We start from the raw sequence: 13,105 nt of genomic DNA on the forward strand, positions 1-13,105 counted from the left end.
GTATAAATACAATATTCTGCTTTGAAATGAGTGAGGTTGATCATTAAGAAATGTATCGCTAAACAGATATATGACCATAACCATCTTCAGAGTATCATACCATTATATCATTGTTTATATTTTGACAAAGATCAATATTTTAGCGTATGGTTTGTTTTCGTCACCTGTTGTTCATAATTGGTTCATAATTGCATGAGACACATTTACTAATTTTAAATTTTATTTACTTTCAAAAATTATTAAAAATAACTAATTTATTGGAGTGCACTTATAGCATACATTCATCAACTATCAACTATCATTTATACCCGACAAATTAGAATTCCTCGACTATAAACAAAATATATCATGAGTAATTTAATGCACATTTGTTAACAAACTAATCTGGCGGGAAAAACGTATGGATTAAGGGGCCGTATTATAGCAAGATTATTGCCTAGGAATACCAATGAAATAGTTTTGAAAAATATGAAAAAAAACATTTGAGAATCTTAGTCTCCATAAATTAAAATTAAATCATATATAACTGACAAAGCATAATGTTGTTTCGTTTTCAAGCATGTCGATTTCAGTTAGTGTTATATATTTGTCAAGTTATATTTGACACCACAAAATATGATGTGAAGTTATTTCAAAGATTATGATGAAATTAATTATTATATGTCGCCTAAATCATTTGAAAATTATTATAATATTAATTATTATATGTCAGATCCATGTGTTGTAATGTATTTATATCATAATATAACTATGATAAGTCATCAGCATTTGAATACAACGGATTATAATTTAAAAGTGGGTGTTTAAATACCTTTGATTTGATACTTATAATGATCTAGTTTAACTTGCATATTTCTGGAGTAATAAATTTTGTTTCATAGTATAGAAAATCCTATTTTAAGGATTGTCTATATTTTTTCGATGTTGTACCAACATACATATTTATTTTTTGGGCTTTATAGCTTTTTTTAATGGTATGTATGTATGTTTCTTTGGGTTTTTTTAATCGAATATCCGGTAAATAGTTTATCTCGTATACATAGGAGATTAAGAGAAAGCGGGCTAATGTAATGATATAAAATAACGGGTCCATTAATTTAAATGAAAATCGATGGTGAAATTATGTAGTGTCACGTACTGGTCTAAGAGCGCTTGTAGAAGCACAAAAAATCATATTTGTAGAGTAATAAACTTTATTTTTATAGTATAGAAGATCATATTTTCAAAAGGCCTTTGATGGTTATAACATTGTACATGTATTTTCCTTTAGGCTTTAATCGTGCTTATATGGTACGCATCCTTCCTTTTTTCCCTGGTGAACAGTTTTTTTTTTTGTCTTTATATTTTTGGTTTTTTTTCCATCCAAAGTAACGTACCTAAAACGGTGTAAAATAACAGGTCCACCAATTTAAATGAAAATCGATGGTGGGATTGTAGAATGCCACATGGCGATCTAGGAGCGCTTGTAGGAGCGCCACGTGGCGGCTTGAGAGCGTTTGTAGGAAATTTAATGGACTTTTAGTATATAATAGATAATAGATAGATGTACATTACTGCTTGCTGCACATCTATCAATATTGACTTTTGTTATATCCATCAATTATTGTCCTCTACAAATCAAATTTTCTTTGTTTCCTATCTAGTCTATCTATTCAAGTCCTGCTGCATACTCCCTCCGTATTTTAATGTATGACGCCGTTGACTTTTTAACAAACGTTTGACCTTTCGTCTTATTCAAAAAATTTATGTAATTATAATTTATTTTATTGTGACTTGATTTATCATCAAATGTTCTTCAAGCATGACATAAGTATTTTTATATTTGCATAAAATTTTTGAATAAGACGAGTGGTCAAACGTTGGTTAAAAAGTCAACGGCATCATACATTAAAATACGGAGGGAGTATATACTAGCATCGTCATGTCATTTACTAGTTCCCATTGAGTCCATTGAAGTCATTGCCTATTCTTCAATTTGTCGAAGTCTTGCCAATCTATCTCCATCATCACTAGTTCCACATCGGAGCTAGCCGTCATCATCAGTTCATCACCAGCTCCACATCGGAGCAGGTCATCTCCAACTTCCCCAACTCTCCATCGGAGTTGGTCTTCATTATTGTCCTGTCATCATCACCAACTCCCTGCCGGAGTTGGTCCATCATGCTCCCCGTTGGAGCTGACATCATCATCAATCATGAAGGACCGAAGAACAGTTTGTGAAGGTCCTTCAATATCATTGTCACCATCTCTGAATCAATGAAGAGCTGAAAAACAATTTGTGAAGGCTTAAGGTATTAAAGGCTGAAGAACGATCCGTGAAGGCTCCAAGGTCCGCTTCATTGAAGATGAGATGAATCATTTCTTCTTCATCATTTCAAGAACTGCACACTTCGACGTCATCATCAAGCATGGACTTTTGATTTAGTTTAGTGTTTAGTTGTAGTTTTCAAATGCAACGTTATTGCATACACATTGCATTTGAGTGGGGGTGTTAAGTGTAATAGTGTGTATTGGATATTTTGGTTATTTCCCATCCCTCTTGTACACAATATATTGCCCATAGAGCTAAGTCAATGCAACAAGTTTATCCCCAATTTCCTACTCCCTGAAATTGACACACACATCATGTGGTAGATGCGTTTTGAGGCGTTGGATGAGACGATCAAACGGCTACGGAATGGATGAGACCTTTCGGTGTACATTTCAGTTGGGTGGCCATAGCAAAAAGTTTGAATTGATCCTTTTTATATTAGTATAGGTGTAGTACATTTGATTCCACCATTAAAAAAAAACCTCGACTTAGCTTCCGCCATTGCCGCACAATATATGGAGCCGTAGAAAACGTATTTCATTTGGACCCTAGGGAAACATCATAAATATATGGAGGAGAAGTTCCTCATTCAGGCCCTTATCTACACCAGGCCCTTAAAACGTAAATAAACAGATATTTTCTTATCTCTAATCAAACACACCAGCAGATTCAGGTGGTGTTTAGATCCAGGGACTTAACTTTAGTCCCTGTCTTTAGACACTAATTTAGAGTATTAAATATAGACTACTTACAAAACTAATTACATAAATGAAAGCTAATTCACGAGACAAATTTTTTAAGCCTAATTAATCCATAATTAGAGAATGTTTACTGTAACATCACATAGACTAATCATGGATTAGTTAGGCTCAATAGATTCGTCTCGCGAATTAGTCCAAGATTATGAATGGGTTTTATTAATAGTCTACGTTTAATATTTATAATTAATATACAAACATCCGATGTGATAGGGACTTAAAAGTTTTAGTCCCATCTAAACAGGATCTCACAATCCTAATATTAGATCAAAATCTACTGAATGATATCATTGGAAGCACATCTCTTCATGTAATCCGTTGATAAACCGACTAAAATCAATAAAGTCCGAATAAATTTGGTCCAAAAACTTTAAGTTCAATTTGAATTTTATCTGCTTTCTATTAAAAGCTATGCCCTCGTGCCTTTTGTCTTAAGATATACTTGGTATTTTTTTAAAAAAACTTAAAAACAAGTGGTTTGTGTTTTCGAACCGTTCCGAAGTCCGGAGTCCACTGAAATTATGAATTCTGGATACCCCAAACAACCAAATTAACAAAAGAAAAAAACATCAGCCCTCAATCAATAGTCGTCCAGGTATTTTAAAGAACCAAATTAACAGAAATCATCAGCACTCACTAGCTGTCTCAAATTTTACAGTAACCGGAATTGTTCAGTGGTCATCTCAAGTATTCTAAATCATCAAACTCAATAGTTGTCTCAAGTATGAGAAGAAAGTTGTAAAAAAGTATGAGGAGAGACAAACACAAGTACTAGCGACGACGGCGGCTAGTAAGTCTGTCTACAATCGCATAGGAAACGACTGATGCCAAGTACGCCATTGGATTGGTGGCTGGTTGCACTGGCTGACCATATGCAGTGGTGGCTGGCTGCACTGGCGCTGGCTGACCATATGCACTGGTGGCTGGCTGCACTGTTGTAACTTCTTGAGGTGTCGGGACAGGGACAGGCCCGCAGGGAAGCGTCAGCGCAGGATGCTCTTGGAAGGGCAGCGCAGGAAGCCCTTGGGAGAAGTGAGGCGCGATTGCGAGCAAGCTAATCTGCGGCACCAGAGGACCTCCTGCAGGAATAAGAATTCTTATTTAGTTCAATTGACCATATGCAAAATGAAAATGAGTTCAATTGGCCGTATTTACAAGCAAACAGAATTATACTAGTTTAAAGAAAAACTCATACCTTGTGATCGCCTTCTCACGAACAGCCAAATCACCACCAGCGCGAAAGCAAAGAGCATGGCCGATCCAAACCCAATTCCTAAACCGATAAACATCGGATTAGTAGAAGTTGACTTCCTTGCGTTGCACTCCTTGTTACCGGTCTCAATCAAAATATTTACTTGATGGCCCTCTTCTTTTGTGCCCTCTTTGTGCCTTTCACCTAATATAGAGAATGTGTTCAGTAAACAGTTAAACTAGCTAGGCTAACAGATCAGATAAGACAATGTTGTTCAGTAAACAGATAAAGCAGGCTAACAGATCACACAAGCAAAGGGAAATATACCTGATACATAACAAATGGACGATGCATCTACACTGGATGATTCTGGTTGACCCGTGCACTCTCGGTGCCAATCCATAACATCATGAACATTGAAACCTCTAGAAGTAATTGGCACAGATCTGCCAATTTCACACAAAACACTAGCATTGCCACAAGTGTGGACAGCGGATTGTAAAAGGTCGCAACACACTGCGGGAGGAGCACCATACTGACAAACTTGAGCAATGCTCGTTGAGTACTCGCCGATGTCGCAATCAGTTCCATGGTTGCTTCCTCTCACCGTACAAACCAAGCTCATCATAATAAGAAAAAGAGTAACTGCAGATCCAGAAGCAGTACAACGTTTGTAGATAACAACCTGACAAAAAATGAGATGGAAATCAAGACAAATACATGATTCATGACTAAATTACATCGTCAAGAGAAATACAATCTTATGTTCTACAGACAAATCATCATAAGAAAATCTACAAAAGGTCATATTCAAAAAGTCTCATGTTCTACACACAAATCATTCTAAGAAAATCTATAAAAGGTCATATTCAAAATGGAGCTAAAATTCAAAAGGCATAAAAGGTTTGGATCTGCATATAAGTCGCATTATACCTCATGAGCTTTCTGTTCCGTCTGCTTGTGCCATTGACTAAGGATTCCAGTCACTCCCTTCTTGTTATTAAGCTTCTTGGAGTACCATGGTCCAGACTCACTGCTAGAGTCTAGGCAGCATCTTGTCCCATTCTTGTCAACAGAAAATCTGATAACATTAAATACTGGGCATCAGTTTGGAAAAAAAAACACCAATGTACATAAATAAAAATGCAGGTCTAACAAAAAGATGATAGCACATGCTATACTCCCCCAGGTCAGGGAAATCGTGTAATACTTCATTTACACATCATTTCAGTTGAATATTCACGGATCGTTTATAAGATTGAAAGATATCTAAGTCATAACCATTTTAAAGGGAAAAAATATTTCATCCCACATCCAGATATAATTGATATGCTAATATGCCCAAAATCCTTAACAAAGACCATTCAAATATTCCATCAACAATCTACATTGAAAATAAAGGACTATTTGACATTTTTAAAAATCAGATTTAAAAGCTTTCCACAATGTAAAGGACTCTATATTCCTTAACATTCCTCAAGCAGGGGACTATGTAACTAACGGCATTCACGGGTTGAAGCCAAACAATTTATCATTACAGCAATCAATACATGATCTTAACATATAATGTGTTAATAGACCTGTTGTTTTTAACAGCATGCTAACAAAGGATCCTAGGATCCAAATAATAAAATTTAACATACAATGTGTTACTAGAAAAACAGTAATTCAATGTTTTGGGCTGACAATGCAAACCATGATTAACCTTGTAAGGAGGACAAAGTATCTCTGTCATTTGGGAATACTTATTCTGAAAAGAGAAGATTTTAGCTGAAAGGAAAACCTCTGTAGTATGTCTAGTCTAATGTAGAATAATGAAGTGAATTTCCTCGGACTAAAAATTCAAACTGTGAACACCTCAACAAGTATTTCAGAAGGTCAACAATCTACATTGATTTCCCTTAACTTAGAGAACATAAACAGAAAGGGAGTTAAAGTTACAGAAACAGCAGATGAAAGATAAGTACAACAGCTGGCTCAAAGGAATAGGGGTAATCCCCTTGTACCTTCTGATTTTATCATCCTGATGATTTGTTTCAATGCAAACCCCACCTAATGCTGTTTTTATCTGAAGATTTTGAAACATTAGAGTTTAGAATCAGTACTCATTTGTTGACAAGAGAAAAATGCTCGCGGAATAAATTTAGCTGCACGGCATTATCTACAGATGCAATCAAAGTGTGCTCTTAAATCTTACCACACATTTTACAAGATGTGTTCTTAAATGTATTCTTGTAAAATGTAATACATGGTGTCACCAAAATTGCTCTCGGAATAAATTTCAACAGCACAGTACTTTAGCGAGATACAATAAAAATGTAACACAAGAAGATGCTATCTCAAAATACATTCAAATTGTACAGTATTGACACTTATGCATTCAAAATGCAATACATCTTTTCTCACCCAGAAAAGATGTCAGGAGGATACATTAAACTGTAATGTACTCTACAGGGATGCAATAAAGATGTAATACAAAATAAGAAATAAAAAGACATCTAAGAAACGTTCAAATATGCTTTGGTTTTCGTTTTCTGCCAAACATCACAAGGATGAGATCGGAAGCCTCGATACTTTGGATCATATCACATAACATCTCGCCGTCTCAAGAACAAATTAAGCAGCACTAAAATTCGTAAACGAACAAAGGATGAGATCGGAAGCCTCGATACTTGGAATCATATATCAACAATCTCGCCGTCTCAAAACAGATTAGGCAGCATGAGATTCGTAAACGAACACAGTGCACACACGAAAACGTTCATCGTGATCAGCAACAAAAACATTCAGAATTAGCACTCGAAACCCATGCCTAGAATCAAAACATTCAGAATTAGCACTCGAAACCCATGCCTAGAACCGGATCTAGGCCGCTACCGCTACTATATCGATATAGAAACAACAGCAGAAGAGTAGTAAACGGTTGTGCAGAGATCTAGAGGGGTGGGAAGGGGAGAGGGTAAGATGAGCTCAGTTTGTTGATGGGAACGTGGTTGCGAGTGACGTACACCAATACACCATAGCCTCGAGAAGAGTGGACGAGTTCCTTCTTCCATACCTGCGCGAGATTGTCCGAGGCCAGCGCCTCACCATCTGGAGAGGCCGCGGCGGGTGGCGCCAGCGCGATCTCCATCGCCTTCTGCCTCACCAGCTTGTCCGGTGTCGACGTCGACGACGACGAAGCCGCCGCCTGCGGAGCCGGCGAGGTCGACGGTGGAGGCCTCCGGACGGTGACAGGGGTGCTACCCGGCGGCGGCGGCGGCCACACGACGCCGGTGGGCCGGTACGGCTGTGCTCCCCCACCGCCGCCTCCCCGCGGCCGGGGCCGCCGCGCACACCACCATCTCCTCCGCCTCCGCCTCCGTAATCCATGGCAGCGACAGCGAGCGCAGAGAAATGCAAAACGAGAGGTGGTTGGTGGGGTGGTGCACTGGTGAGGTGTTGAGGCTACAAGGCAACAGAGGGTGAAGGGGGCTTTTATATTCTTCGGAGGCGTGGGGGAGATCGACCGGCGAGAGACCCACTGCAAGGGAAAAGGGGGGGAGGTGACCTTACCTCGCGGTGACTGTATGCGCGCGTGTGTACGGGGGGTGTGGTTAGGCTAATCAAACTTGCTACTCAAGAATCAATATTTAGTCTGGTTTTGGAGAATGCAAGTAATTGCTGTGATTAGGTTCAAATTGGGGATAATTAATCTGAGGTTGTTTTGTCAATTTAATTTTCGTTTAAGATCTTGTAGAGCCGAGCTGTGAACGTGGACTCATATTCAGGCGTAGCACTGTAGTATTGTTCAAAGTTCAATGGCAATCGGCAAAAGGCCATCTAGGATAAAGTTATTTTATAAAATTTAACGTTGAATATATTTGTTAACTTTGTTTTTATATTAATTTAGTTAAAATTAAAGAAGTTTAAATTGAAAAATACTGAAACATCTTATAATGTAAAAACGCCAGGGAATACAGATTATTCAATAATTAGATATTTGGTGGTATCTCCGGTAACTTTTTATCTTGGTTTGCACTAGTACCTACGTTCTCTGGCCTCAGAAAAGAGATGGTACGTCTTGGACTCTTGGCTACTCAGAGCCAGCGAGAGGCAGGCTGTAGGCTGCTGGCTAGCTGCCGCTCGGTGAATGGCAGCGGCCGGCCGGGCTTTGCAGGAGGGAAAGAGAACCCGACGAGAATGGATTGAGATCCTCTGCGGTCACTGCCAGATGCATTTATTACATATGGGTCTGATGATCTTCAGACTCACATGTCAATGATAAAAGACGCGGTGCAGTCGACTGCAGAGGATCCTAATCCGATAAGAATATGCACGGTGCTGCCTGGGTACGTATGCACCAACAATCGAGGCTACTACTATACACTACACTGCCTGCTTAGGCCATGACCGACGCAAACCGTAGCCCCGTTTGTTAGGTGGGCAAGGCTACACAGGAGAGCTTATTTCTCCAATTAATAGAGGTAATACCCACAAGTGAGACCTTATTTATCGTAAAGTTGCGTAAAGCTACACGCCCAAGAGGCCTCAAGCTGCTCAGCGCGAGCCACGGCTCGAACCCTGGCCTTAGACCCGACGCCTCGCGCAGGGGTGCATGAGGTTCGCGCCTCCTCGCAGGCACGTGCTTTTTGCTGCTTTTTGGCATCGCGTCCGCGTGGGAGAGGCTAGAGGTACGTGTCACATCTTAGCGTTGGCCATGGTATGCGTCCCCGCTCGACCGGGTAACGTAGGACTTATTCTTGCACTTTGAAGTTTGAACTCTGCAGATCGCGAGGTGAAACGTACAGGGAGTGTCCGGCGGCCAGCTTGATCACGCATGCATCCGATCGATCAGCGCCCCCGAAAGTAAAAGCAAAAGGTAATTTTCTTTTGAGTGATAAATGACATAGTATGTGGTAGGTGTGGGTATTATGTTATTACTTTCTCCTTCAGAAACTAATCATCATATAATGAAATCAAATATTTCTCAAATTGATCATCATATAATCACATGGATACGGATTCTATCGAAATACAATTAATGCAAGATGGGAGAATATGTGCATGCTATAGTATAAATGATATGGTGTTTTAATCGATACATGTATTGTAGAAGTATGTGTATAGTGTGTCTTGATTAATACAGTTTAAATTATTCTTTTTCTTTGTGTATAAATATATATAATGATCATTATATAACGGAAGGAGTAGGCTCTCTTGAGTTTGGTTAACATGGGATCTGAATTTCTGATAAAGTGATCAACACCTTTTACAGGCTTGGTGTGTTCGGCATAAGAGGTTCCCAACTCCTCTCCCCTGTGTTCCGCGCGCACGTTTTTCAAACTACTAAATGGTGTGTGTTTTGTAAAAAGTTTCTATACGAAAGTTGTTTAAAAAAATCATATTTATCCATTTATAAAAAAAATTAGCTAATACTTAATTATTCACATACTAATAGATCACTCCGTTTTCCGTGCACAGGAGATTGATTCCCATCTCCTCCATCCCAACACAGCCGCCTTACATGCATGCCCTTGTCTTCCGCCAGCACGGGAATTGAGCTGCGTGGGTTGGTCAGGTTACCACCGGTTACCCCAGTACGTCCCCAACCCACCCACGCGCGATCTGCGTGCCTCTGCCTCCAACCAACAACAGAAATCCCCATCGGGCCCAACCCCCGACACGCCCGCGCATCGGGACATGGCGCGCCCACCTCACACACACACACATACTCCCTCCGTCCAAAAAAAAACAAACTCTGGTTTCCGTGTCCAATATTTAACCGTTCGTCTTATTTGAAAAAATTATTAAAAAAATTAAAAAGATAAGTCACGCATAAAATATTAGTCATGTTTTATCATCTAACAACAATGAAAATACGAATTATAAACAAATTTCATATAAGACTGACAGTTAAAATTGGACACGAAAACCTAGGGTTTGTCTTTTTTTTTTTTTTTGGACGGAGGGAGTATCTCCCCCTCTCTCTCTCTGTGAGCGCTCGATCGGTGACAAACCACGTGTACGCATGGGTGCGTTGGTGGTGGTGGTCAAGGGGGGGAAGAGCTCTTCAATGGCTCGGTCTCTACGACTCTACCGCAACGACGCTGCTCGGTCGCGTAGCCGTGGCGGCCGTTTCCGCCTGGCCCAGCTTGCCCTCCGCGAGAGAAAGTATCAAGAAAGCTTTTTTTTTTCTTTTTTTGAAAAAAAAGGTTGATGTATGTTACTCCTAGCTAGCTAGCTAGCACAGGGTTTGCAAGAGCTTATTATTAACCGTGCATGCGTGGTAAGTACGAGTATTATTAACCGTAGTTTGCAAAACTAACTCAGGTTTGAACTGGAGTACCAGGTGTATGTCCGTGTGTGGTAAATAAAACATGCAACGCGGTATATGGAAAACTGTATTCATCCCTTAAGGGGATATTCTCTCATTTTTTATGTCACTTAAAAAATCATCAAAAAATTTTAAAAAATTTAGTACGATAGATCAATATGTGATATGTCACTTCATAAACATGCATATTCAAATTCAACTTATACATGTAGAACCAAAAATAACAAATTTGACTATGAATAGAACGCGTAATTCACGGTTAATGTTGTTATTTTTGTTTCGAATTGTATAAATCGAATTTTAACTTACATGTTTGCGAAAAGATATATCATGTATGAATCTATCTTGATAATTTTTTTCAAATTTTTTTATAATTTTTTAAACACCATACATAAAACAAGGGGATGTACCCATAAAATCCACTTCCTGCGGTACATTTACTGTAGTACTAGTCCAGGGCCAACACACAGGAACACGGCGAGTGCATATGCATGTCTGTCTCACGTGATGGCGTCGCAGATCACACGATCGATCGAGTGACAACAAATCTGGGCACTCCACGTACCCCTGCCCTGCGCCATGTAGAGGGCCGGGTCCACTTGGCTATCATCTCCTCTGCACCAGGCACTGTACAGCCCAGCTTCAGGATCATCTGGTCGCCTGCCCGCGTTGCACGCATTTGCACACAGTATCTGAATATCAACACAAGCTGGGCTATAGCTATACTACTAGTTTGAACTGAAGAGATGAGCAGCTAACTAGGGATTAATTCATCGACCTTAGCTGATTAGATCAAGGCTAAACCACCTTTCTTTTTGTTTTGATCAATCGTTTTAGGTTTCTTTTTCTGGCCAATTGAGCCTAATGAAAATTTCAAATCAGCACCTCAAGTCTTCAAGTTTCAGTCAAGCTGCTGGGACGACCGCTTTGCTTGGACGCATTTGCATGCAACGCACGCAGCAGCTGGCGCACCCGTGTTCTTGCATTCCGGAGACTGTGCATCCCCATCAGCGCCACAAAAGTAAAAGCAAAAGTTAGCCGGCCGGATCAGGGGCCGGGTGGATCGGAGCACGTACGTAAGCAGCGCTGCACGCACCGTTTCTTTTCAAAAATTGTCTCTAGCTCGTTCGTGAGGGACTGCGTCTCGTCAAACTAAAATCCACTTAACCATTTCCATTGACTGATCACTAATGTGTGCTAGGTGTACAGGGTATGTGATTACGTCTGGAGTCTGGACCACGCTGTGATTGTACGTAAGCAGGTACAATAAGTTGACTGAGCAGGCTCTAAAAATATCCAGCTCATTAAATTCCTATGTGGAAGAGAGAGGAACAGGAGAGAGAAGAAAGCGAGCGACTAATCTATAGCCGGGCAATAGCACGGGTTCGTGTGTGCTTTGTGGGTCTCACGACGAGCCATCCGATCCCGTGTGACATGCAGCGTATTCCCTCCCCCTCCGCAGCCCATCTTGTTTCTCTCCTCACGGGAGTGTCGCAGATCGATCTCTGCCGGCCACCGCCTCGCAGTTGTCTTCCGCGTCGATTCCCCGCCCAGTCTTCCTGGCGTGTCTTCGCCGACCGCCGTTTGCAATTGTCTTCCACCCCGACGCCTAGCCCAATCTCGCTCAAAAGCCTGACCAAGAAGGGTCTGTTGATGTCGTCGGCGCCCGTGGTGGCGGCGATGACAAGGGCGTTCCTCTCGGCGACTCGGCCGCTGGCATCGACGAACGCAGCGCTCGCGGCGCAGCAGATCGCGAACGTGGTGGCAGCAACGGGCGCCGACGACAACCGCGGGCTGGCGCTGCTGCTGGCCATCGCGTCAAGAAGGGGCCGATGCATCTACAAACAGAACAAACGGATCTCATCGTTGATGGAGCAGAAAATAGCTTTCTAATTTGAGTTATTGTCATCTAATCTCTTCCTAATTCTTTTGTTCTTCTCATCTATTTGCTGTCTGTGACTTTTATTTTTCTTTTATGTATAGAGCACTCCTGAGTATTGCACAACAACGACCACAGGGATTGAGTTCACTTTCGATCATGTATATCAATATATGCGTGTAAAATACATTTTTTGATGGATGAGATACAGCCAACACAATAGCCACTCTGTTGTACAAGTTAGCTTTAAAATCAACTATAGAATGACATGGATACGAGTGGAGCCATCAGCTGGCTATACTATTGACCTTGCTCTTACTGTCTTACATACACTAGGTTTTTTTTTTTTTGAAACAGGTTAAACTGGGATCTGAATTTCTCTGTGAGAGAGAGAGAGAGAGAGCCGCGTGGTACACCAAAGTGCCTCCGGCTCTCCAACCAGAGCAAGGCAGGCAAACCACGTACGCATGGGATGGGCCGATGGGGGACTGTGCGACTGTGCGTGCGTTGGTGGTGGTCAATACTGAAGAGATTGACAACACCTTCTTTTTCTTATGCTTACGAGATAATTTTTAAATTAATTTTATTTCTTATCATACTTTTTGCTTTTAAATAATTAAAAACACGTATGCAAAAAAATTACTTATAA

The 13,105-nt window shown here is 40.6% G+C and overlaps 1 protein-coding gene across 1 annotated transcript; it reads right to left on the bottom strand.

The window, feature by feature from the left end:
* Positions 1-3,682: 3,682 nt before the first annotated feature.
* On the bottom strand, positions 3,683-7,712 carry LOC107279842 (uncharacterized). The gene is made up of 6 exons (XM_015765375.3): positions 7,320-7,712; positions 6,268-6,329; positions 5,195-5,342; positions 4,589-4,946; positions 4,265-4,465; positions 3,683-4,148 (listed from the first exon to the last, which is right to left on the bottom strand). The coding sequence occupies exons 1-6, from the start codon at positions 7,392-7,394 to the stop codon at positions 3,841-3,843; spliced, it is 1,152 nt and encodes a 383-aa protein (XP_015620861.2). The 5' UTR covers positions 7,395-7,712; the 3' UTR covers positions 3,683-3,840.
* Between the last annotated feature and the right edge of the window lie 5,393 nt (positions 7,713-13,105).

Source organism: Oryza sativa, chromosome 3 (genome assembly GCF_034140825.1).
Source record: "Oryza sativa Japonica Group chromosome 3, ASM3414082v1".
Taxonomy (NCBI): Eukaryota; Viridiplantae; Streptophyta; class Magnoliopsida; order Poales; family Poaceae; genus Oryza; species Oryza sativa.

Coding starts and splice junctions, on each gene's coding strand:
- LOC107279842 (XM_015765375.3), bottom strand. CDS start 7,394: ATGGAGATCGCGCTGGCGCCACCCGCCGCGGCCTCTCCAGATGGTGAG. Junction 5,343..6,267: donor CAGGATGATAAAATCAGAAG/GTACAAGGGGAT, acceptor TAATGTTATCAG/ATTTTCTGTTGACAAGAATG. Junction 4,466..4,588: donor GTCCATTTGTTATGTATCAG/GTATATTTCCCT, acceptor TCTCTATATTAG/GTGAAAGGCACAAAGAGGGC.